This window comes from Chelonoidis abingdonii, chromosome 6 (assembly GCF_003597395.2).
Source record: "Chelonoidis abingdonii isolate Lonesome George chromosome 6, CheloAbing_2.0, whole genome shotgun sequence".
In the NCBI taxonomy this organism is placed as follows: Eukaryota; Metazoa; Chordata; order Testudines; family Testudinidae; genus Chelonoidis; species Chelonoidis abingdonii.
Window position 1 is genome coordinate 3548000 of NC_133774.1, and position 24933 is coordinate 3572932.

A 24933-nucleotide genomic window follows, 5' to 3' on the forward strand; every position below is an offset into this window, starting at 1 on the left:
GCCCTACGCGGTTTGACGAGTCCCACCCAGGGTACATCTTAGCAGAGCTGGAGGAGTACCCAGGCGGGTTCGCAGTCAGGCGACTAGCCCAGGTCAGCACCTCATGTCCAGCTGCAGGAGACACAGTCCTGGAGGGCGATAGAAGCCTGCAATGGGGGACGTCCCGGGCAGAGCTCACCGGCAAACCCTGAGGGGTATCCTGGCTCTGGACTCATGGGTTTGCTGGGGGACCCTGAGCAGGGCCTCGCTTTGCTCCTGGTTCTTCTGCGCCTGCCCTCATGCTGGGCGGGGGCTGGACAGGGGCGGACAGACACTGCCAACAGCTGGCATTGCTGAGGGGCACAGTGCCCTCATGCCTCCTCCCCTGCCAATGCCATTTTGTGCCATTTCAAAAATCCTGTGGCCAATCCCTGGGCTTAGCACCGGCTCACAAACTCAACAACCAAGTCTAATTCCTTACACACTGGAGTGTTATTGGGGGGCAGAACGCACATGCTGGGGTGTTATCAGAGGGGTGGGGTGGGACGCACACGCTGGGGTGTTATTGGGGGAGGGGCCTGCAAGCACAGGGATGTTTTCGGGGGGGGGACAGGCTGCACATGCTGTGTGATATCACGGGGGGCAGGACACACATGCTGGGGTGTTATTGGGGGGGCAGGCTGCACACACTGCGGTGTTATCACAGGGTGGCAGGACACACACGCTGGGGTGTTATCGGGGGGGGACTGGGCCGCATACACTGGGGTGTTATCGGGGGGTGCAGGCTGCACACGCTGCGTGTTATCATGGGGCGCAGGACACACACACTGGGGTGTTATCGGGGGGGCGGGACACACACAGTGGGGTGTTATCAGGGGGGAGACTGGGCCGCACACGCTGGGATATTACCATGGGGGGGGCGGGCTGCTTGAAATATTTTCTGGCTCCATTCCAGCCCCCTTGCCGCCTAATCAGCGACCAGAGGATATCGCAGCCTGCAGGGACCACTCGGCGCAGCCGCTCCCTTTAGATGGGGCTCTGGATCCGACGGGAAATCACTGGAGAACAACCTAAAATCGTTGGCTCCGGCGCCTTTCACCCCAGGCGATACGGGAGCCTGGAGGCTGACATGCAGCCAGCTCTGGGGTGGAACACGGCTGCTGCTTAACGGTGCACAGCAACGCCGCTTGGCAAATTAGGACAAGCAGCGCAGAACAACATTTCTGGTGTGAATCAGGCTTTGGTCCCTGACTCAGTTCTCCAAGGGGCTGCCCGGGGGTGCCAGGGGCTAGTGCCTCCCAGCCATTCCCAGGGGGAGATGCCCACTCAGGCTAATGTGCCCTCATTACTCGGGCGCTACTCGGCGTGGGGCTCTAATGGAGATGGAGATGGTTGGCAGAGATTAGCGATTGTGTCCGGATGGGCAGACAAATGAATGCCAGCCAGGGGGGCGCACGGAGCGCAGCAAGAGAGTTATTGGTCCCTGTGCCTGGATCAATGCTATCGCCATCCCCGGGCGCTGGGTGGCTGGCTCACAGCTGCTCCCCGCTGTGGATTTATAGCCATCGACCGGGCCAGCCCGGGGAGCAGCCCCCGGGGATTCGATCCCCCGGCTCCATTTCAGGAGTTGCACAAAAGCCCCAATCAGCTGAACACAAAGAGAGGCTTGCGGTTAATTAGCACCCGTATCTCAGCCGGTCCAAATGGAGATGGAGTTAATTAGCGCTGGAGACAGAGATAATGAGCCCCACGCAGCAGCTCATGAATCTTGTCTCCTGCGCTGCCTCTCCTGGGTGCCCAGGGCTTGGAGGCAGGGCCCACCCGGCTCCCTGCCCCACGTCCGTCCCCTCAACCTCCCCAGCCTCCGTTCTGCCCCATGCCATGACCCCAGGGTCCGCCCTGTCCCCCCACATGTGCCCCACATCCCTGGGACCAGTGCCCTTGGCATGCTCGGGGGGGGGGCAGGGTCAGCAGTAGGAGCCAGTGCCAGGACTTATAGATTCATAGACTTCAGGTCAGAAGGGACCATTATGATCATCTAGTCTGACCCCCTGCACAATGCAGGCCACAGAATCTCACCCACCCACTCCTGTAACAAACCCCTAACCTATGTCTGAGTTAATGAAGTCCTCAAATTGTGGTTTAAAGACCTCAAGGTGCAGAGAATCCTCCAGCAAGTGACCCGTGCCCCAAGCTGCAGAGGAAGGCAAAAAACCTCCAGGGCCTTTGCCAATCTGCCCTGGGGGAAAATTCCTTCCCGACCCCAAATATGGCGATCAGCTAAACCCTGAGCATGTGGGCAAGACTCACCAGCCAGCACCCAGGAAAGAATTCTCTGCAGTAACTCAGATCCCCCCCATCTAACAACCCATCCCAAACCACTGGGCTCTTTGGGGGGCAGGTGAGGAGGGGGTGGTTTCCAGTGACGGCTGCCAAGCCCTGGGGAGAGCAGCTGCTGGGCAGGACCTGGCCGCAGGGATGGGAACAGGCGGGCCCAGCAGGAGGGGGTGGCACATCTTGACCTTGGGCCTGTGCCCGGCAGTACCTGTGCAGCTGGCTGCAGGGTGTGAGGGGTTAATCACAGCCACAGGTGGACTGGCCGTCGCTCAGCCCAAGGGGTGGAAATACCCAGTCCCCTTCCAGCACCCGCCCAGCCCCTGCCTGTGCTGCGCATGCCCGGCACTGCAGCCAACACTGCAGGGTGCCAGGCTCCCACCCCAAACGTGCCGCCCTGCGGGGAGTCCCCTGGGCTGCCAGCAGCAGGGGGATTATGAAAAGGCAGCCACGCAGTTCCCGTTCTCTCCAGCAGAGGGCAGCAGTGCTCCCAGGCTCACCCTGGCCAGCACCTTGCGTGCCCAGTGGCCACTGTGTGACACAAGCTGGCCAGGTCTCAGCCCAAAGGCCATTCCCTGCTCCCCACCAGCCACAGACCATTCATGCTGGCCCGGCCCCTCACTGGCCACCGGGCCGAGCCCAACCCCTGACTGGGCCGTGGAGGGAGGCCAGTGAGTGGCCGGCTGGGCCAAGCAGCGTGTGTGTGTGTGGGGGGGATCAGAGCCCCCTCCCCAGCAGGGAGCGATACAAGGCGAGGGGTTTTGGGGCCCTCTTTAGAGCCACCGAGGGCTGACCCTGGCATGGAGCCCCCCCACCCCAGAGGTCTCACTAGCAGCAGCAGCCCCTTCTCCCTGCAGTGTCAGCCCCCTTAATTAGCACGACATTAACCTCTGCCTGGGGTTCTGCCGTATGGAGCGGCAGGTTCATTAATCCAGCTGCAGCAAAGGGCTCTAATTAATCCAGGCCCAGCCGCCCCCCAGCGCTGGGGAACCTTTTAATTGTTCCAGGGCTGGTTGGGGGGAGGCGAGGGTCAAAGGTTAAAGCATTTATCGAATCACCTCAATTGCTGTGGCTTCCAATCCATCCCGCCCGGTGCCTATAACGGAACCTGCCGAGGACTGGGAATACGGCGCAGCCGAGTGTCCCCACCCACGCCTGCCCTTCGCGGCCACTCCTGCACAGCTCCTTCCCCACACTCTGCCGGTGCCCGTCCCTGCCGACCCACAGCTCCCCAGCTCTGCCGGTGCCCGTCCCTGCTGACCCACAGCTCCCCAGCTCTGCCAGTGCCCGTCCCTGCAAACCCACAGCCCCACAGCTCCCCTCACTCCTGACCCGCAGCCCCCCAGCTCCGCCGGTGCCCGTCCCTGCCGACCCACAGCTCCCCAGCTCCACCGGTGCCCCTCACTCCTGATCTGCAGCCCCCCAGCTCTGCCAGTGCCCCTCCCTGCCAACCCGCAGCCCCCCAGCTCCGCCGGTGCCCCTCACTCCCGACCCGCAGCCCACCAGCTCTGCCAGGGGCCCTCACTCCCAACCCGCAGCCCCCCAGCTACTCCGGTGCCCCTCACTCCTGATCTGCAGCCCCCCAGCTCTGCCAGTGCCCCTCCCTGCCAACCCGCAGCCCCTCAGCTCTGCCTGTGCCCCCTCACCCTGACCCCCAGCTCCCCCAGCTCCGCCAGTGCCCCTCACTCCCGATCTGCAGCCCCCCCCAGCTCTGCCGGCGCCCCTCACTCCTGACCCGCTGCCCCCCAGCTCCGCCGGCACCCCTCACACCCGACCCGCAGCCCCCCAGCTCTGCAGGTGCCCCTCACTCCCTACCCGCAGCCCCCCCAGCTCTGCCAGTGCCCCTCACTCCTGACCTGCAGCCCCTTATCTCCGTTGGTGCCCTTCACGCTCGGCCTGCAGCCCCCCAGCTCTGTTACTGCCCCTCACTGCCGACCCGCAGACCCCCCAGTTCCGCCGGTGCCCCTCACTCCTGACCCGCAGCCCCTCGGCTCCGCCGGTGCCCGTCGCTCCCGACCGGCAGCCCCCCATCTCTGCCGGTGCCCCTCACTCCCGATCTGCAGCTCCCCAGCTCCTCCGGTGCCCCCTACTCCTGGCCTGCAGCCCCCCAGCTCTGCCGCTGCCCCTCACTCCCGACCTGCAGCTCCCCGCTCCCAGCCCTGGGCTCCCCTCACAGCCCTCCCAGCTCCACTGGTGCCCCCTCACTCCTGACCCACAGCCCCCTGCTCCCAGCCCTGGGCTCCTCCCCCAACTCCGCCAGTGCCCCTCACTCCCGACCTGCAGCCCCTCCAGCTCTGCCAATGTCCCTCACTCCCGACCTGTAGAGCATCTCAGTGGGTCATAGTCCAGGAAACAGTAACTTTGCCCCTCATAGCCCCTGGCGAGAACCCCGCTGCGCCAGACTCCATTCTATCCAGCACAGGTGCAAGAATGGAACCAGCGAAGGGATCGAGGTCCCCGTGGCCTTCTCAGCTCCGACACGACACACGAGCCCCCCCCCCGCCCCCCCGAATGCAGCAGCTCCTCCTGCTCCCCAGAACCTCGGAGCAAAGGGACCCACGTCCTCCGGATGCCTCCAACCCAGATCTGAGAGCCTGCAGCAGAACCAGCATCAACCCGGCCCTGTAACATCCCCGCCACAGCCCCAGCCAACAGAGCCAGCACTGGATCTCAGCTCCAGAGCGACCCCAGGGGGCACCCGTGTGTCCAGACTTCCACGGGGGCTTGTCCACTGCTTCCTGTTCTCCCCACAGGCCCTGCACCCTCCGCCCCCCCAGAGTATGAAAGGCCGTCTTCCCGCCAGCCCCAGGTGGTCGATGAGACTGAGCTGGGCAGTGGCTGAGGGTGGGTCCGGAGAACTGGACTGAAGGTACCACTCAGTTTGAGTGCGAGTCACAAGCCCCCCCAGTAACGCCTCTCTGCAGCCAGGTTCCTGGCCGGGGACCCCCAAAGCTGCAGCCTTCCCCTACCTCTCTTCTGCATGAAGCCAAAGAGGTCGTCCAGAAACTCCTTCCGCTTGGGGTCGTCGTCCAGTTCGTAGAGCTGCAGGCGGGAGAGAGAGACGGCAGGTCAGCACCACAGAAACCGAGCAAGCCCTAGTGCAAACACTCGCGTCCTGCAGGGGGTGCTGGAATGGACTGGGTAGCATATGTGTGAGAGAGACACCACTGCCCTCTGCTGGACAGCATCGGAGCTGCTCCACTGTGTGTCATAGGCCCTCTCCTGCCAGCAGAGTCCCCTGTAACTAAAGTGTTGAGGGGATCAGAGGTATTTGACCTCTGTAGCCCCCACTGGATGTGGGAAAGGCTGATCTCAGGAGCCTCCTGAATATCCAAAGTCCTGGCTCCCCTCAGCCAAACAGCTCTGGGCAAGAGGCTCCATGCCCCAAATCTGGCTGCAGTCTCCTTCCTTAGACTCACAGCCGCCTGTGCTGATCGCCCCACAGAGGGGCTGGCACAACTCTGGGACGCTGGTGCAGCTGTGGGAGTTTGCCTGGGGTCTCTCTGGGTGGGAGGTTGTGCGTGTCTGGGGTATATTTCCAGACCCGGGGCTCTGCATGTGCCTCGGGTGTGTTTGCCCCACAGCCATGTGCCCGGGCATGACACTGCCATCGTGTTGCACGGCTGATCTCTCGAGATTCACGAACAAAATTCCTTTGCTCGGTTCTCTTCCCTGTAGGTTCTTATCCCGCACCCATCACCGCAGTGTCTGGGCTGCCCAGTCATTGCACCAAGCGAGGACTGACCCTGTCTGTGCAGCAGCCCCCCTCCCAGCCGAGGAGAGTGCCCCTCTGTGGGGCTCGGGCTGCAAACAGGTCTCAGTAAGCACCTTCTGGAGGAGTCCTGGGGGACAATGCTGGGGGCCCAGCTGTAACCAGCCCCAGGGCCAGAAGGGTCTCCTGGCCCGTCATGGCCCTTCCCACCCAGGGCGCTGTCGCTGGTCCCCTGACCCGGGACTGTCCCCAGCAGGCACCAATGACCCTGTCCGCGAGCTGAATGGGGGAGCGAAGTGCTGGCTGCAGACTGGGGGCCCGGCGGCTCGTGAGCAGTGTTCAGCCCCCCAATCCAGCATCCATCTTCCGTCCCCTCCTTCACCTGCACGGGGAGAGCTGGAAAGATGGATCGTCTCCCACTGACCTTTAGAACAACACAACGGCCACAATGAGTCAGCCCAAAGGTCCATCCAGCCCAGGATCCTGTCTGCCGACAGTGGCCGGAGCCAGATGCTCCAGAAGGAATGAACAGAACAGGACAATTCTCGAGTGCTCCATCCCCTGCCATCCTGTTCCAGCTTCTGGCAGTCAGAGGCCAGGGACACCCAGGACATGAGGTTGCATCTCTGCTCATCTTGGCTGATAGCCATTGATGGACCTGTCCTCCATGAACTTCTCTAGTTCTTTTTTGAACCGAGTTGTAGTTTTGCCTTTCACAACATCCCCTAGCAAAGAGTCCCACAGGCTGACTGTGCGTTGTGTGAAGAAATACTTCCTTCTGTTTGTTCTAACCTGCTGCCTGTTAATTTCATTGGGTGATCCCTGGTTCTTATATTATGTGACAGGGTAAATGACACTTCGCTACTCACTTGCTCCACACCAGTCATGATTTTATAGTCCTCTGCCATATCCTCCCTTAGTCCCAGTCGTTGGAATCCCTCCCCATATGCAAGCGGTTCTGTTTTGTTGCTCTTTTCTGCACCTTTTCCATTTCTAATCTGCTTTGAGATGGAGTGACCGGAACTGCCGGCAGTTTCCGGGTGTGGGTGGACCATGGATTTATATAGAGGCAAGATGATAATTCCTGTCTTATTACCTATCCATCTCCTAATGGTTCCACAAACTGCACAGTAGTAACAGATTTCCCCAGAACAGCATCCTGGCCACCAGGATGTCACCTCCCATACGCCAACATCCCTCACCACGACGGCAGCGCTGCCTGGTGCAAACATTGACAAGACTCTGGGGAGCCCCCAGCTCTCCCCCCCAAACACATCACCAGGCTCATCCATTCCACTCTCACCCATGACAATCTTACATTCCACAGCAAACCCTCTGTCCAAGCCATGGGAACTGCCACACCCCAGTGTGCCAACCTCTCCATGGCCACCTTGAGGAAGAATTTCTGGACAAATGCTCCAGGAAACCAGTGCTATTCCTGAGATACAGCGATGATTTTTCATCCTCCGGACAAACAACCTGAACTCTCTCAGAGATTTCTACCACGACTTGATCCACCACCATCCATCAAACTCTGGGACACGTCCACACCACCATCAATTTCCTGGACCCCACGATTGGCTTCAGCAATGGAACCCTATAGACAACTGTACGCCAGAAACCCACAGCTCGCTGCACCTACCTCCACAGACCCAGTAACTGCCCCAAGAAATCTGTTATCCACGGCCAGGGGCTCCGATACCACAGAATGTGCTCTGAGGAGAAAGTCCGGATACACCCCTTAAAAACCTCAAAACTGCCTTTGCCGAAAAGGACACTCCATCAGAGAAGTAGATCATGTCATGGAACAGGCCACCCAAGTCCCTGCTTCAGTACAGAAATAACCCCGCTCTGCCCACACACCCCTACCTGTCACCTCCCACCCCACACTGGAACCCAGATGGGGTATCATCAAACAGCGACAGCCCATAATCCATGGGGACCCCATCCTGAAAGAAATTTTTCCTAAACCCCCTCGTCCGGCTTTCAAGCAACCTCCCAACCTCTCCAAACTCATCAGAAGCAGGCTCCCCACAGACCAGCTCACACCAATTCAAAACAGCACCAGACCCTACCTGAACAACAGATGCAAAACCTGCAGCCATAGCTCCACTGCTACAATGATCAAAACCCCCCAGAACACACCTTTTGAGGTCCATGGGTCCTACACACGCCTATCACAACATGTGGGGTACCTCATCCAGTGCATTAAATGTCCCAATAGCAACTATGTGGGTGAAATGAGACAATCTCTGCACATGCAAATGAACTCACACCAGAGGTGAGGACCGGTAAGAAAAGGAGACTGGCTGAGGGAGGGAGAAGCCTGCCCCCTGCATCAGAATAGTTTAAACTCAGCTGTTCCCTGATGGTTCAGCCCCCAGGGCTAGATTTCTGGCATCCTTGTTAATTTCACTCACAGTAGCTGGGGGGAGGGGATTGAGGGGAGGGTGTGTTTGACCATGGCAGGGGCAGTCCTCTTCTGCCCCCGGGATGAGGGGATCTCGTCTCCAATACTAATATACACAACAAATAAAAGCATTTGGCTGCACAGCTTAAATCCAGAGCTAATAAAAGCAGGTGGAAGGGGAAAACTCACTGTCACATTGGTTTCTCATCTCCTCCCTCCCCCTCCTCCAGCCAGGCTGCAGACAAGGCTCTGCATTCCCCCCACCGACCCACCCACTGCCAGCAGGGGTTCTCCTCTAGGCTCTAGCTTGCAGTAGGGACACTGGCGGAGATGCCTGCTGCTGCTGCCTGCAAAAGAACAGTTTAAACTCAGCTGTTCTCTGTGCAGTTCAGTGCCCAGAATTAGGAGCCGTTTCTGGCATCCTTGTTAATGTCACTCCCAGTTGTTGTTGGGTGTGTGTGACCATGGCAGGGGCAGTTCTTTTCTTCCCCCGGGATGAGGGGATCCCCTAAACACGATCAAAATCAGCAACCATTTCCAAGTTCAAATCTATCCCATTCCCTCCCCAGCAGAGGATCATGGTTGTGATGTCCAAACTGCTTGCAGATCCTCTTTGAAATGTTACTGAACCATGCAGGGAACAGCTGAGTTTAAACTGTTCTTATGAAGGCGGCAGGCTTCTCCCTCCCTCAGCCAGTCTCCCTGCTCCCTGCTGTAAGCTAGAGGGAAGCCCCTGCAGCTGCTGCTCAGTGCCAGGCAGGGAGAGAAAGCATGGAGCCTAGTGTCCGCAGCCTGGCTGGAGGAGGAGGGAAGACACAGAGAAAAATGTGACAGTGAGTTTTCACTTTTTCAGCTTATTCCAATAGTAAAGTTTTATTACAGACAGTCCTGGTAGCAGTAATAGCCGCTTATTTTCTCTATCTATGTCGTGCAATGGGAGGGATCCATGAAGTACGTAGGAGAGGTGAGTCGCTTGCGATTGGACCATATGGGTAAGAACTGTAAATTATTTTCACCCCCTGCCCAACCCCAGGGCTCCCAGCTGCCTCTGCAGCTGGTAGCTCTGGGGGTGATTTAAAAGGCCCGGCTCCTAGCTTCAGCTGAATCCCTGAGCCCTTTTTTCTAAGCATAAGTCCAATTCTGAACCTTAGCGTCTAAAATCTGGGTGCCTGCATGAACCGTCCAAGCTAATTACCAGCTTGGATCTGATAGCGCTGCCACCAGCCAGAAATTCCAGTGTCTGGCTCACTCTGGTCTCCCCAAAACCTTCCCTGGGACCTCAAGACTCAGATGCCCTGAGTCTCACAACAAAGGGAAATAACCCACTTCCCTTCCCCTCTTTACCTCTCCCAGATCTTCCCGCCCTGGTACACTTGGAGATTACTCTGCTTCAACTCCTTGAAACAAAACACCGAGAGATTGGGTTTCTCTCACCCTCCCTCGAGGTCCCTGCAAATGCAAGCTTGTAACTCTAACACAAAGAAATTCTTTCCCCCCTGTCTTCTTCCTCCCACCATTCCCTGGTGAGCTGCAGTACTCAATCCCCTTGAGCCCCAACTAAAAAAAAAAAATCCAACAGGTCTTAAAAAGAAAGCTTTATATAAAAAGAAAGAAAAAGACATTAAAATGGTCTCTGTATCAAGGTGACAATACACAGGTTAATGGCTTAAAAGAAAAATGAATAAAACAGCCCTATCCAAAAGAAATACATTTAAACATATCCCGCAAACTACACACATGTAAATACAAAACAAATAAAACCTAATTGTATTATACCTGTACTTACAACTGGGAAACAGAAGATTTAAAGCCTGGAGATAGAGAGATCCTCTCTCAGAGCCGAGGAGAGCAACAGAGAGACAGACAAAAGACACACACCCCAAAATTCCCTCCCTGAGCTTTTGAAAAATCCGGGGTTCCCGATTGGTCCTCTGGTCATGTGTTTGGTTCCCTTTGTTAACCCTTTACAGGTAAAAGAAACATCCCTTAGCTATCTGTTTATGACACCTTTAAATCTGATTTAAAGCCCGGGGATTTAAAGGTCCTGCCCTTTCTGGTTGAGCCCCTTCCCTTCCACAGGACTCTGGGTACTGGCAAGTCCTTTATGTTACTTTCACCCCTGACTCACACAGAACAATATGTTGAACAGCACTTGGCCCAGTACAGATCCTTGGGGACCCTGTCACGGAGTTGGGGGAGTCCGGCCCTGCACCCCTTTCCACGCCAACAGTGACTTTTAGCCAGCCAGTTAAACAGAAGGTTTATTGGACAACAGGAACGCAGTTACAGCAGAGCTTGCAGGCACAGCCAGGACTCTCCATCGAGTCCTTCTGCTTCAGGGTGCTTGGATCCCAGCTTAGGATACCTGAATTCCGCCCCACAGCCCAAAAGCAAACTGAAAACTACTTCCCTTGCCTGCCAGCCCCTTCCTTTGTCTCCTTCCCGGCCAAGCTGTTGACCTTTCCCCCCTCTTACCTACTCAGTTACAGCTCTGTATCTCCATCCCCTAAAGTCTCCCTGCTCTCCCATCCCCCACACAGACAGGCCCCTACTCCATCATCAGACCCCCACATCTACCCTTGTCACTGTGAAAATATCCATTTCTTCCTACTCCTTGTTTCCTGCCTTTTAACCAGTTACTGATCCATGAGAGAACCTTCCCTCTTACCCCATGACAGCTTCCTTTGCCTAAGAGCCTTTGTCAAAGGCTTTCTGAAAGTCCAAGAGACACTGTATCAGAGAAACTGCTGAGCTTCAGTTCATCTGCAAATCTGACTCCATCAGCTCAGGATTAAACAAAGATTGTGAATGGCTTGCCAACTACAAAACCAGTTTCTCCTCCCTTGGTGTTCACACCTCAACTGCTAGAAGAGGGCCTCCTCCTCCCTGATTGAACTAAACTCGTTATGTCCTGGCTGATTCTGGCCTGCATATTTATGCCCCTCTGGAAATTTCCATTACGTGCGTCTGACGAAGTGGGTATTCACCCACGAAAGCTCCTGCTCCAATATGTCTGTTAGTCTATCAGGTACCACAGGACTCTTTGTTGCTACATCACCTGGATCACCCTTGTCCACATGCTTGCTGACCCCTCAAAGAATTCTAACAGATTGGTGAGGCAGGATTTCCCATTAGAGAAGCCATGTCGACTCTTCCCCAACGTACTGTGTTCATCCATGTGTCTGATAATTCTGTTCTGTGCTATAGTTTCAACCAGTTTGCCTGGTACTGAAGTCAGGCTTACCAGCCTGTAATTGTCAGGGTTGCCTCTGGAGCATTTTTTAAAAATTGACATCACATTAGCCATCCACTAGTCCTCTGGTCCAGAGGCTGATTTAAGTGATAGGTTACACACCCCAGTTAGTTCTGCAAGTACATATTTGAGTTCCTTCAGAACCCTTGGGTGAATGTCACCTGGTCTTTATTACTGTTTGGTTTGTCAGTTTGTTCCAAAACCTCCTCTAATGACACCTCCGTCTGGGACAGTTCCTCAGATCTGTCACCTAAAAAGAATGGCTCAGGTTTGGGAATCTCCCTCACATCCTCCGCTGTGAAGATTCATGCAAAGAATTCATTTAGTTTCTCTGCAATGACCTCATTGTCCTTGAGTGCTCCTTTAGCACCTCGATCGCCTGGGGCCCCACTGGCTGTTTGGCAGGTTCCTGCTTCTGATGTACTTCAAAAAATTGTGCTGTTAGTGGGAGTGTCTTTGGCTAGTTGCTCTTCAAATTCTTTTTTGTGCTGTCTAATTATACTTCTACACTTGGCTTGCCGGGGTTTATGCTCCTTTCTATCTTCCTCAGTAGGATCTGACTTCTAGTTCTAAAGGAGGTCTTTTTGCTTCAAAATGCCATTTTTACTCTGGTCTTTAGTCATGGGGGCAATTTTGGGGCCTCTTAATATGTTTTTGTTTGGGGTATACATTTAATTGGAGCCTCTATTATGATGTTATGAAAAAGTTTCCATGCAGCTTGCAGGCATTTCACTCTTGCGACTGTTCCTTTTCATTTCTTTTTAACTAGCCTCCTCATTTTTGTGTAGTTCTCCTTCTGAAGTTCAATGTTACTATGGTGGGTTTTTTTGGTATTTTCCTCCCTATAATGATGTTCAATTTAATTATATAACGTTCACTATTACCAAGCGGCCCAGCTCTATTCACCTCTTGGACCAGATCCTGTGCTCCACTTAGGACTAAATGAAGAATTGCCTCGTCTCGTGTGGTTCCAGGACCAGCTGCTCCAAGAAGCAGACGTTAATGGTGCCTGGAAAGGTTATCTCTGTATAAGGAGAACAGATAGCAAGTATGAAAAACCAGGATGTGGGGGGAGGGGGAATAGGTTGTCTATAAGACAAAGCCCCTAATATCAGGACATTCCCAATAATATTGGGATATCTGGCCCCCCAGGTCTACATCCCATCCTGAGCTGACATGTACCCAGTCAATATGGAGACTGTTGAAATCCCCCAGTATTACAGGGTTTTCTATTTGTCGAGCCTCTAAAATCGCCCTGAGCGTTTCGCAGTCCCTGGCACCACGCTGCTCAGCAGTCAGTTGTGTATTCCTACTGCTCTAGTGTTGTTATTCCAGGGTGGAATTTCTATCCATGGAGATTCTGTGCTGCAGTTTTCTTCATTTAAGATTTTTACTCTGTTTGATTCTGCTTCCTCTCACACCAGTGCCACTCGCTTGCCCGCCAGCGTGACTGACTCTGTCATTTCTATCAATTTTATACTCTGGCATTATCGTGTCCCATTGATTATTGTGTTTCCGTGATGCCTGTTATATCAATATCATCAGTTAATACTGGCACTCGAGTTCACCCATCTCAGTATTTAGACTTCTTGCATTTGTATACAAGCACTTATAACATCTGTCAATATTTAGTCGTCTGCCTTCATGTGATGTACTTGAATGGGGCTTTCTTCAATTGACTGTTTTTCTTAGTTCCTACCTGTATGTTATCAACTTCTAATCTCTCCTTACCGGGAGATAGAGAATGTGTCCTCTAGGCAGGGCCGCCCAGAGGATTCAGGGGGCCTGGGGTCTTCGGTGGCAGGTCCCAGGGTGAATTGCCGGGTCCCGCTGCCGAATTGCCGCCGAAGACTCGGCACTTTGGCAGTGGGTCCCGAAGCGGAAGGACCCTCCACTGCTGAATTGCCGCCGAAGACCTGGAGTAGAAGAACCTCCAGGGGCCTGGGCCCCACAAGAGTTTTCCGGGGCTCCCAGAGCGATTGAAAGACCCCACTCCAAGGGCCCCTAAAAACTCTCGTGGGGGCCCCTGCGGGGCCCGGAGCCTGGGGCAAATTGCCCCACTTGCCCCCCCTTCTGGGCGGCCCTTAGTTTAAAAACTCCTTTATGATCTTTTTAATTTGACATGCCAGCACTCTGGTTCTGTTTTGGTTTCAGTGGATCCCATCCCTCCTGTATAGGCTCCCCCTTTCCCAAAAGTTTCCTCTTCTCTCTACACCATCGTCTCGTCCACGCATTGAGACCCTGAAGTTCTGCCTGTTTAACTGGCCCTGTGCGTGGAACTGGGAGCATTTCAGGGACTGCTACCATGGAGGTCCTGGAGTTTAATCTCTTACCTCGCAACCTAAATGTGGCCTCCTATCCTTCCCTACGTCCTTCCTTCTCTCCTATCCTTCCCTCCATCCTCCCTTCTCTCCTGTCCTTCCCTATATCCTACATCAGGGGTTGACAACCTTTCAGAAGTGCTGTGCCGAGTCTTCATTTATTCACTCTCATTTAAGGTTTCATGTGCCAGTCACACATTTTAATGTTTTCTGAAGGTCTCTTTCTATAAGTCTCTAATATATAACTAAACTATTGTATGTAAAGTAAATAAGGTTTTAAAAATGCTTAAGAAGCTTCATTTAAAATTAAAATAAAATGCAGAGCCCCCCGGACCGGTGGCCAGGACCCAGGCAGTGTGAGTGCCACTGAAAATCAGCTCGCGTGCTGCCTTTGGCACGTGTGCCATAGATTGCCTACCCCGTCCTACATGGTACCTACATGAACCATGTCCACTGGCTCCTCCCCAACACTGCACGAGTCTAGCTAGATGTCTCAAGAGATCTGCAACCTTTGCACCAGGCAGGCAAGTCACCATGCAGTTCTCCTGGTCATCGCAAACCCAGCTACCTGTATTTCTAATGATCCCCCCGCTCCGCCATTACTATTACCTGGCTCTTCCGGAGGGGTGGCCTCAGCACGAGAGGTCACCACGGCATCGTCTGGAAGGAGGGTCCCAACTATGGGATCATTTCCCTCTGCTCCAGTGTGGTGTTCTCCTTCCTTGAGACTTGCCTCCTCCACAACTGCACAGAGGCTGTCAAGTGGGGGAAGGATGACTCTGCTGTGTCCCAGACAGACACTCTCCTCTCTGTACCTCTCTGTCTCCCTCAGCCCCTCCAGTTCAGCCACTCTGCACTCCAAAGCCCATACCCGGTCTCTGAGGACCGTGAGTTGCTTGCACCCAATGCACATTTATGCCACCTACCCACAAGGCAGGTAATCCTACAGGCTGCATTGAGTGCAATAACCAGGACACCCCCTGCTCTGCTGCTGACGTCTGCCTGCATTAGCTTTACTCTTGCAGGGTTATCGAGCGGGGGAGGGGTTAGGTGTATCTGCTCCCACGTTCCCACTCAGAACCCCTCGCAAGACTCCTGTTTGCTGTTCCTGTTTGCTGGTTCCAAACTATATCGAGCCCTGTTATTCCAGCTCTGAGAGAGGGGGTGGGCTGCGGGGGTGGCTCCGCCCGGGAAGGAGGTGCAGGAGGACTCCCCGTCGTAATGAGCGGAACAGTCAGTGCTCCTGAGAGCCAAGGACCCCAGCAAGCGAAGGTGCCTGATGCTGGGGGGTGTCACGTGCAGGGAGCCCTTCAGAGCACAGCTCCTGGGGCACCTGAGCTGGGGAGCTCTGCAGATGCCCAGCCCCCAAGTCCCAGACCCTGCTCTTTCCCAGCTATTCCCTGGGTGTCCCCCTCCCCACACGATGCGCAGTGCCAGGCCCCCTTTCACTGCACCATCAAAGTCTCCAGGGCTGAGCCAACGTCCTCCAGCGCAGATCCTGCGTTCCTGGGGCATGAGGATGTTCTGGCACAGAGCGAGCTGGGAAGGGGACCCCTAGCCCAGGGGAAGATTATGTGGCTCCTTCTCACCCCGGGACCCCTGCACTGGAGCCATTGCTCACCCGCCTTGGACAAAGGGCAGAGAGAGGAGCAATCGTCCAGGGGACGGGGGGACCCGCAGCCAGCACCAGGCACCTGTGCCAGGCACCTCTGACCCATTTCTCATCTCGGTGATGCTCCCAAGCTGGGGAAGGGAAAGCCCCAGGAGCTCTGACATTGCTGCTGCTAATCCGCCTCCGGTCAGGCCCTGCCTCCCTGGGCTTGGCCGCCGCCTGCCCTTTTCACCCGTCACCAGACAAGTGGGTTAGCTCCCTGGGCTCCAGTAATCACGGGTGAATTCCGTCCCTGAGCGCTTGGTGCTGAGATTCTCATGCACCTCCCTGGTTAACTAAACACAGCTCATTAGCTCTGCTTCCGAGACAGCCAGCGCAGCCGTCGCTCCACGCGGCCCTGGGGAGCAGGCCCAGAGCCAGCTGGCGATGTGCCAGGCTGCCCTCGGCTCAGCTCCAATTAATTGCTCACTCTCAACCCCTCGCGCGCTCAGCCACGCAGGGAGCTCTCTTGGGCTCCTAGGAAACCCAGGCTGGGAAACTTGGCCGGGCTTTGCAGAGCGGGGGAAGGAACGCAAACCTCCTCTTTGGCTAAGGATCCCGCCCTACGGAAGTACAGGGCATACGAGATGAGCAGCTGTTATCAGTGCCCCTGCAAGGGGCTGGGGAGTTCTCGGGGCTCCTCTAGCCGGTGGCCGCACAGTGCCAGAGTGGGGGCAGGTCGCACCACCGAGCAGTGCAGCTTCGCTTACTGCAGTCACAACCACAGCGGCCTGGGCTAATTCGGTCCCACATCCAGGAGAAGTGGGAGCAAAGGGAACGCCAGGCTGGGCTCCATCCAGCCCAGTGCCCCGTCTCTGCCCAGTCCCACCAGCAGCATCACCTGAAACTGGCCCAGGAAAACCGAGCCTTTCTGCTTGTCTGACCCGAGAGAAGGGGAGGGGTGAGGAGAAACATCAGCCATGAAAAGCAAAGGGGAGTCTCCAGTCTCCACCCGTCACTGGTGTTGGTGCCACAGGGCCGGGGAGCTGGTCTTTAGCCGCACAGGGAGGGACTGATCTGGGGTTGGGATTCCAGAGATGCAGGTTGAAATCTCAGCTCTGCCGCTGACTTCCTGTGTGACCCGGGGCCTGTCACTGAGCTCCTAACCCCACTGATTTCAGTGCACAGCTGTGAGAGCCTGGCCTCAGTGCCCCATGGGGAGAGCAGCGCCGCCCGGCCTCACAGGGGGTAGTGAGGTGTCAGATCCTGCGGGAGACGCTGTACCTATCTCAGGGAGGGAGAATTAGATTCGATGATGTGAACTGTCACCTCCCTCTAACATAGCCCTGACAGACTTCAGCAAGAACCATCCTACGACGATCCCTGCTCCCCTGCCCGTGCGCAGCTTTCATTCTGACTTTCAGGCTTGGGGCTGCAAGGTGCTGGCTGGTGCAGATGCTACCATTGCCCCCTATGGGACAGAATGAGAACTGCACAGCTGTGGATCACAGGCCCTATATTGCTGACAGCTAGGGATGATTCACTCACCTTTGGCACAAGGGATAGAGGAGATCAGTGCACTTAGTGCAGGCGGACCTGAACTCTACTGCTGTGTGAATTTCTGGGGCAGGCGCAGCTCAGTGACCCCTGGGAAGTTCTAGGCAGCTGTGGGCTTGTTACCGGGCTCTTTCATTGGCTGCTGCCTCCCACCACGAGGTGGTGCAGGATGGGGGAATCTCAGCGCTGGCCACTTCAGTAGGTGACTGTTCACAGGAGGCTGCATAACAGCTCTCGTCTGCACTAAGAACATACGACCGGCCAGACTGGGTCAGACCAATGATCCATCTAGCCCAGTATCCCGTCTGCTGACAGTGGCCAATTCCAAGTGACCCAGAGGGAGTGAACAGAACAGGGAATCATCCAGTGATCCATCCCCTCAGCCACTCCCAGCTTCTGGTAGTCAGATGCACAGGAACATCCAGAACATGTGGTTGCATCTCTTGACCATCTTGGCTAATAGCTGTTGATAGACCTATCCTCCATTAATTTATCTAATTCTTTCTTCAAACCAGTTATACTTTTGGCCTTTGCAACATCCCCTTGCAATGAGTTCCACAGGTTGGCTGTGTGCTGTATGAAAAAATATTTCCTTTTGTTTTAAACCTGGGCCCAATTATTTCATCAGGTATCCCATGGTTCTTGTGTTATGAGGAGTAAATAACACTTCCTTATTCACTGTCTCCACACCAGTCATGATTTTATAGACCTCTATCGTATCCCCCCTTAGTCGTCTCTTTTCCGAGATGAAAAGTTCCAGGCCCAGCCTTTTTAATCTCTCCTTTGTTTCATACCCCTAATCATTTTTGCTGCTCTTCTCTGCACCTTTTCCAATTCTAATATATCTTTTTTGAGATAGGGCAACCAGATTCATGGTGTGGCTGAACTATGGATATATATAGAGGCATTATGAATTTTCTGTCTTATTATCTCTTCGTTTCCTAATGGTTCCTATCATTCTGTTTGCTTTTTTGACTGCTGCTGCATATTGAATGGATATTTTCAGAGAACTACCCACAATGGCTCCAAGATCTTTCTTGCATGGGAACAGCTAATTTAGACCCCATCATTTTGCATGTATAGTTGGGTTATGGTTTCCAATGTGCATTACTTTGCATTTATCAACATTGAATTTAATCTGCCATTTTGTTGCCCAGTCACCCAGAGATCCTTTTGTAGCTCTTCGCAGTCTGCCTGGGACTTAACTATCTTCAGTAGTTTTGTATCATTTGCAAACTTTGCCACCTCACTGTTTACCCTTTTCTCCAGATCATTGACGAATATGTTGAACAGGGCCGGTCCCAGAACAGACCCCTGGGGGACACCACTATTTACCTCTCTCCATTCTGAAAACTGACCATTTATTCCTACCCTTTGTTTCCTGTCATTTAACCATTACTGATCCATGCAGGGACCTTCCCTTTTAGCCCATGACTAAAGGGGAAGGTCCTTAGCTTACTTAGCTTAAGAGCCTTTGGTGAGACAGCTTGTCAAAGTATTTCTTAAAATCTAAGTACACTATATCCACTGGCTCCCCCTTGTCCACATGCTTGTTGACCCTCTCACAGAATTCTAGTAGATTGGTGAGGCATGATTTCACTTTACAAAAGCCGTGTTGACTCTTTCACAGCAACTAAAATTCCCCACAGATGACCGCGGTTGACAGGTGACCGTGAGGATGGAACTTGCAGTGCTGCCATTAGACCTTTTCACAGAGTCACAGATTCCAAGGTCAGAAGGGACCATTGTGATCATCTCGTCTGACCTCCTGGCCAGACCAAGGGGCCACAGAACATCCCCAAAATAATTCCCAGAGCGGAGCCTTAAGAGAAACAGCCAGTCTTGAGTTAAACATTGTCAGTGATGGAGAATCCAGCGTGCCCGTTGGTAAATTAGCCATCGGAACTATTAACCTCCCAATTAAAAATTGACCTCGGATTTCCAATCTGAATGTATCTAGCTTCGATTGACAGCTATTGGATCATGTTAGACATAAGAACATAAGAGCGGCCGTACTGGCTCAGACCAAAGGTCCATCCAGCCCAGTATCCTGTCTGCTGAGAGTGGCCAATGCCAAGTGCCCCAGAGGGAGTGAACCTAACAGGTAATGATCAAGTGATCTCTCTCCTGCCATCCATCTCCATCCTCTGACAAACAGAGGCTAGGGACACCATTGCTTACCCAGCCTGGCTAATAGCCATTTATGGACTTAGCCACCATGAATTTATCCTGTTCTCTTTTAAACCCCGTTATAGTCCTGGCCTTCACAAGCTCCTCAGGCAACGAGTTCCACAGGTTGACTGTGCGCTGTGTGAAGAAGAACTTCCTTTTATTTGTTTTAAATCTTCTGCCCATTAATTTCATTTGATGACCCCTAGTTCTTATATTATGGGAACAAGTAAATAACTTTTCCTTATTCACTTTCTCTACACCACTCATGATTTTATATACCTCTATCATATCCCCCCTTAGCTTCTACAAGGACAACGCAGGTTCCTAGAGCGGTTTGTACTGTGCGCTTGTCGTTGAAGCAAGAACATATCCTTTTTAAATATTGTTTAGATCTTGCCTGCCCCCAGCTTAAGCTTCATGGAATCATTTTGGGGATGTTGGATGACTCGTCCTAGTCTCACTATACTGTGATATATGAGCAAGTAATTCTGGCACAAAGGTAATAGCTCTATGAACTGTACGCATTGATGCTACGCATTTTCTCAACTCGCATGCACTTCATCATGATTTTATAGACCTCTATCATATCCCCCCTTTAGTCTCCTCTTATTCCAAGGCTGTAAAAGTCTAGGGCCTCTTTTAATTGCCTCTTTCTGCATAAATGTGCTGACACAACTCTCCAAACGTCCGCTGAAAAAGAAGTTCATTTCTAGTTGACCATTGCTTGGCTAGCTACTGCAAAGTAATCCTAATTTCTTCCATCTGCCAAGTTGTACCCATACTGTCCACCTTTTTGGATGCGGGGGGGGGAGGGGGAAAAAAACTCAGCAAACATCTAGTACTACTTAGGTTTATGCTTTGTGCCGAAGACATAGTGTGAGCACGTACCACCATACGCGATTTTATATAATTGAGTTCAATATATAAAGATGAAAATTCCTGCTCTCGATTCTTGCCTCACGCAATTCTGGTCTGCCCTTACAGATTCTGATGAGAGGGATTCACAAGTCTATTCGCGACAGAGGGCGAGCTCTGAAGTCTTGACCGTGTGTATTTGACGGCTCGTCTGAGTCGCAACTGCCATAGGATACTCAAAGAATTATCCATTCGACGAAGACATGGTACCTCTATCCAGGCTGACTGAGACCCTATAGTATACAGCTTCACATGACTTGATTAGTTGTAGCTCAAATCTTCATGAACGTCACCAGGGCAAATAAAGGGAATTTGTATGTCACCTGCCAATGTTGGATTATTTTTTCCGCATTGTGACATTACTTATACATTATGAGTCTCACATTAACAAACTGAATTTCATTTGTCGCATTTTGTTAAAGCCCACAAAGGGAGGTCACATTTCGGTATTGTGTTAAAGTCTTTTTTTGAAGTTCTTCACAATCTCTGTCTCGGATCTTACACTATCTGTGAGAGCAGATTATATATTAGTATTCTATCTGCGAACGTGTTTTGCCGGCCCACCCTGGGCGAGCTAGCTGTTACCCCTTTCTCCAGAATGCATTTATGAAATAAGTTGAATAGGATTGGGTACCTATCGACTGACGCCTTGGGAACACCACTAGTTACCCCTTCTCCACTCTGATGAATTTTATCCATTTCATCTCCTACCTTTGTTCCCTGTCCTTTATTAACCAAGTTTCTCAATCCATGAAAGGACATTCCTTTCTATCCCTGACAGCTAAATTTACGTAAGAGCCTTTTGTGAGGGACCTTGTCAAAAGGCTTTCTGTAAATGCTAAGTTCACTACGTCCACTGGATTCCCCTTGTTACACATGTGTTGACCCCCTTCAAAGGACTTCTAATAGATTAGTAAGAACACGATTTCCCTTTACAGAAACCCATGTTGACTATTGCTCAACAGTTTATGTTTTCTATGTGTTGACAAATTTTTATTCTTAACATATTGTTTCGAACTTAATTTGCCTGGTACTGGACGTGTAGACTTACCGGTTTTGTAAAATGCCTGGATCACCTCTAGAGCCCTTTTTAAATATTGGTGTTACATTAGTAACTTCATCATTGGGATACCAGAAGCCGATTAAAGGACAAGTTACAAAAAACCTTAGTTAATAGTTCCGCATCTTCACATTTGAGTTCTTTCAGAACTCTTGAGTGAATGCCATCGGGTCCTGGTGACTGCTTACTGTTAAGTTTATCAATTAATTCCAAAATCTCCTCTAGTAACACTTCAATATGTGACATTCCTCAGGGTTGTCACCTACAAAAACCGACTCAGATTTGGGAATCTCCCTAACATCCTCAGCCATGAAAACTGAAGCAAAGAATTCATTAAGTTTCTCCGTAATGACTTTATCGTCTTTAAGCGCACCTGTTGTATCTTGATCGTCTGGGGCCCCACTGGTTGTTTAGCAGGCTTCCTGCTTCTGATGTACTTAAAAACATTTTATTACCTTTGGAGTTTTTGGCTAGCCGTTCTTCAAACTCCTCTTTGGCTTTTCTTATTGCATTTTTACACTTAATTAGGCAGTGTTTATGCTCCTTTCTATTTACCTCACTAGGATTTGACCTTCCTCTGCTGGACCGAAGAGCTCACTATCAAGTATTAGTGCTCCACGTCGGTACTTGTAGACTGAGATCAAGTCACCCCTTAACCTTCTCTTTGTTACATTAAATGGACTGAGCTCTTTGAGTGTCTCACTCTAAAGCAGGTTTTCTAATTCTTATCTCATTCTCATGGCTCTTCTCTGAGCCCTCTCCAATTTCTCAACCTCCTTCTTAGATTGTGGACCAGACCTGGGCACAGGATTCCAGCTGTGGTCGCACCAGTGCCACACACCATCCCTATGGCCTTGTAACACTGGAAAGTAAAAGCTTTGGGACACACGGTCAGTCCCCTCTGCCCAGACTTTGCCCAGCACTGCCCCTCTGGGGAAATGTTTTCTGGGCTAAGGCAAAGGTGATCTTGGCACCTGGCCAGGCGTTCAAAGGCCACGGCTGCTTTACACACACCTTTGCTCCCCTCTGCTGAAAGTGACAATACAGGCAGCTGCCCTGTTTGCTCGTGCTCAGAGTTTCTGTGATCCATGAACAAAAACGACTCGTTGCAATGAAAACCTGCAGCTGATCAGTTCTGCCCTGGGGTCAGATGAGTGGTGGCAGGACTCCACTCCTCAGAGCTTTCAACACTTCCTCTGCATCACCTGGCTCCTTCCTCATGCTGCCGCCAGTGCCCCAGGTGGGTGGAAGCCGGAATGTCTCATTCCCTTCTCACCACTGATGCTGTTTCTTCATTCTCCCCCTTCGCCCGTTGGGCTCGGAGACAAGACCCATCAGCAGCATCTGCTGCTCTGGTCAGTTTCACATTCAGAGTCTCATGCACTAGCCCAGCGGCGCAATGCTGGGGTTATAGGCATTGCAGGAAGCCACTAACCAGGGAGCACGTTACCCAGGGCCAGCGCTACCATTTAGGCGACCTAGGCAATGGCCTGGGGTGCCAGAATTTTTGGGGGGTGCTATTTTGCCGGGGGGGGCGGCACGCGGCTCCGGGGGACCTACTGCAGTCATGCCGGCAGATGGTCTGCTGCTGTGACGGCTCCGGTGGAGCTGCCGCAGTCATGCTGGCAGACGGTGCGCTGGTCTAAAGGCTCCGGCGGACCTATCGTATGCCTGCGGCAGGTCCACTGGAGCCTTTAGACCAGCGGACCGCCCGCCGGCACGACTGCGGCAGCTCCACTGGAGCTGCGAGGGCAGCAAAACGGCCGTCCGCCTAGGGCGTCAGAAACCCTGGCGCCGCTCTTGACATTACCCCCTTCCCTCCCTCTGCTGGTGCCACATCTCCCCACTGCCCTAGCAGCTGAGCTCCCCCATTCCTCTCTTGCTCAACTGGAAGACTCGGCTGGGGGACAGAGGCTGATGGGCTGGAGAGGAAAGGGAAAGGCAGCAGCTACTCTGGGAGGCAGAGAAATACGCTCACAGGCTGCTTTTCCTGGGAGCGCTCCTGCTGTGAAGTAGGACAGCTCGGGCATAGCAGGCACCCCTGCCTACCCACGACCTGGCCCTGAGGGGTGGGCGGGTGGGGGGTCCCTTGCTTAGGGTCTCAGCTGACTGGCAACCCAAGATGGGGGGCGTTGGGAGATGGGCAGGACATTGGCAATGGGATTGGTCAAAATGCTGATCAATGCCACAGGGACCCGTCCTGGTCCGGCCAAGGGGCACAGGCTAGATGGGTCCTTTCCGTCTCTGGGTACTTCAATGCGAGTGATGCACCGTGTCCACACTCCTCCAAAAGCCAGCCAGCCACTGGCCCGTCTGCTAGCGAGTACGCACACCACGGCTTGTCCAGCTGCGTGTCACAGGCCTTGCACTGCTCGCGAAGATTCTCTGCTGCTAGGGGCCCGTGCTCAAACCCCAGTCACCCTGTGGCTCCGACATCATAGCCTGTCACATGTGGAGCATAATCCCCATGCTAGGACTGTGAGTGGCAGAGGATGGGGGGGACGGATGGGGAATGCACGGGTCAGATTCTGGGGGGTGCAGCGCTCCCAGCTGCCCTTGTGCTAGGCAGAGAGATGCCAGGGCAGCACCGCAGCCAGGAACGATGCCGGCTTCCCAAGCAGCAATGCACTAACCACTAGGCATTCCCTTCCCCTGGCTTTCAAATACTTCAAGCTGAGCTCCTGCCTCCTGCCCTTGGCTCCCTTCCAGCCCCACTGCGGTTTGTTTGGCTTCTCCTGCGGTGGATTTGTCACATCATTAAACCATGGCTAAAATCCAGCTAACCACTGAACTGGCAGCTTTCCCGCTGGCTGACTCAGACGCTCCGCTCCAAGTGATCTCTCGCTGGGACCTGAGGCTGCACCCGAGGGCTGCACCCCCCCCCCCACTCCCACACCCACACTGTGACCCATAACTGTGCTAGACACCCTCAGAGACTGATGGTGGGGCAGGGCTTTGGGATTCTGGAAGATGCCCAGATACCATGGTGATCGGTCTCTATAAGAAACTAGCTAGACGGGACAGTTGGCTTGAGGATCCACCTCCTTTCCCACCACCCAGAAAACTGATCAATGATTTGAGCAACACTCTTGAGTGATCCACTCCCAACAGAGCATGGAATTGGCTGGCTCTTAGCATGGTTGTCTGAGTGGGATCAAGCAATGAGACTCCCTCCTCTTGAAGCACACACAGCAGTGGCAGGGCACCCATTGAGCCAGGACTGAAATCTACAAGATGCTCCTGGCTCTCATGGGTCCGTGCCAGACGCTCAGACGGGTAGTTAAAGAGCCTGATGTTTATTTCAGTGCTGGGGACATGATGGCATTACAGGTCTATAATCACCAGCACCATCATCCTCCCGAGCTTTCATCTAGTGCTCATCATTCCCAGATCTCAGAGCACCCCACAAAGCAGGGCGGACTCATTATCCCCATTTTACAGATGGGAAAACTGAGGCAGAGAGCAGGGAAGGGGCTCCTCAAGGTCACCCAACAGGCCAGTGGCAGAGCCCGGCATGTCAATGCCAGGTCCCACAACACCATGTCACCCACTATAAGAGGATGCCGTGTCCTCTGGTTGCCCCATCTCAAAAAAAGATAGATTAGAACTGGAACTGCTGCAGAGAAAAG

At 53.4% G+C, this 24933-nt stretch overlaps 1 protein-coding gene across 1 annotated transcript in view; it reads right to left on the bottom strand.

Moving 5' to 3' along the window:
* The window catches only part of ARID3C (AT-rich interaction domain 3C), a gene marked incomplete at its 5' end in the record, with an annotated part of 133826 nt that overhangs the window by 32505 nt on the left and 76388 nt on the right, over nucleotides 1-24933 (bottom strand). Inside the window, one exon of the mRNA XM_075067473.1 lies at nucleotides 5283-5355. Coding sequence (XP_074923574.1) covers nucleotides 5283-5355 — 73 coding nt within the window. The remainder of the gene's footprint in view (nucleotides 1-5282; nucleotides 5356-24933) is intronic.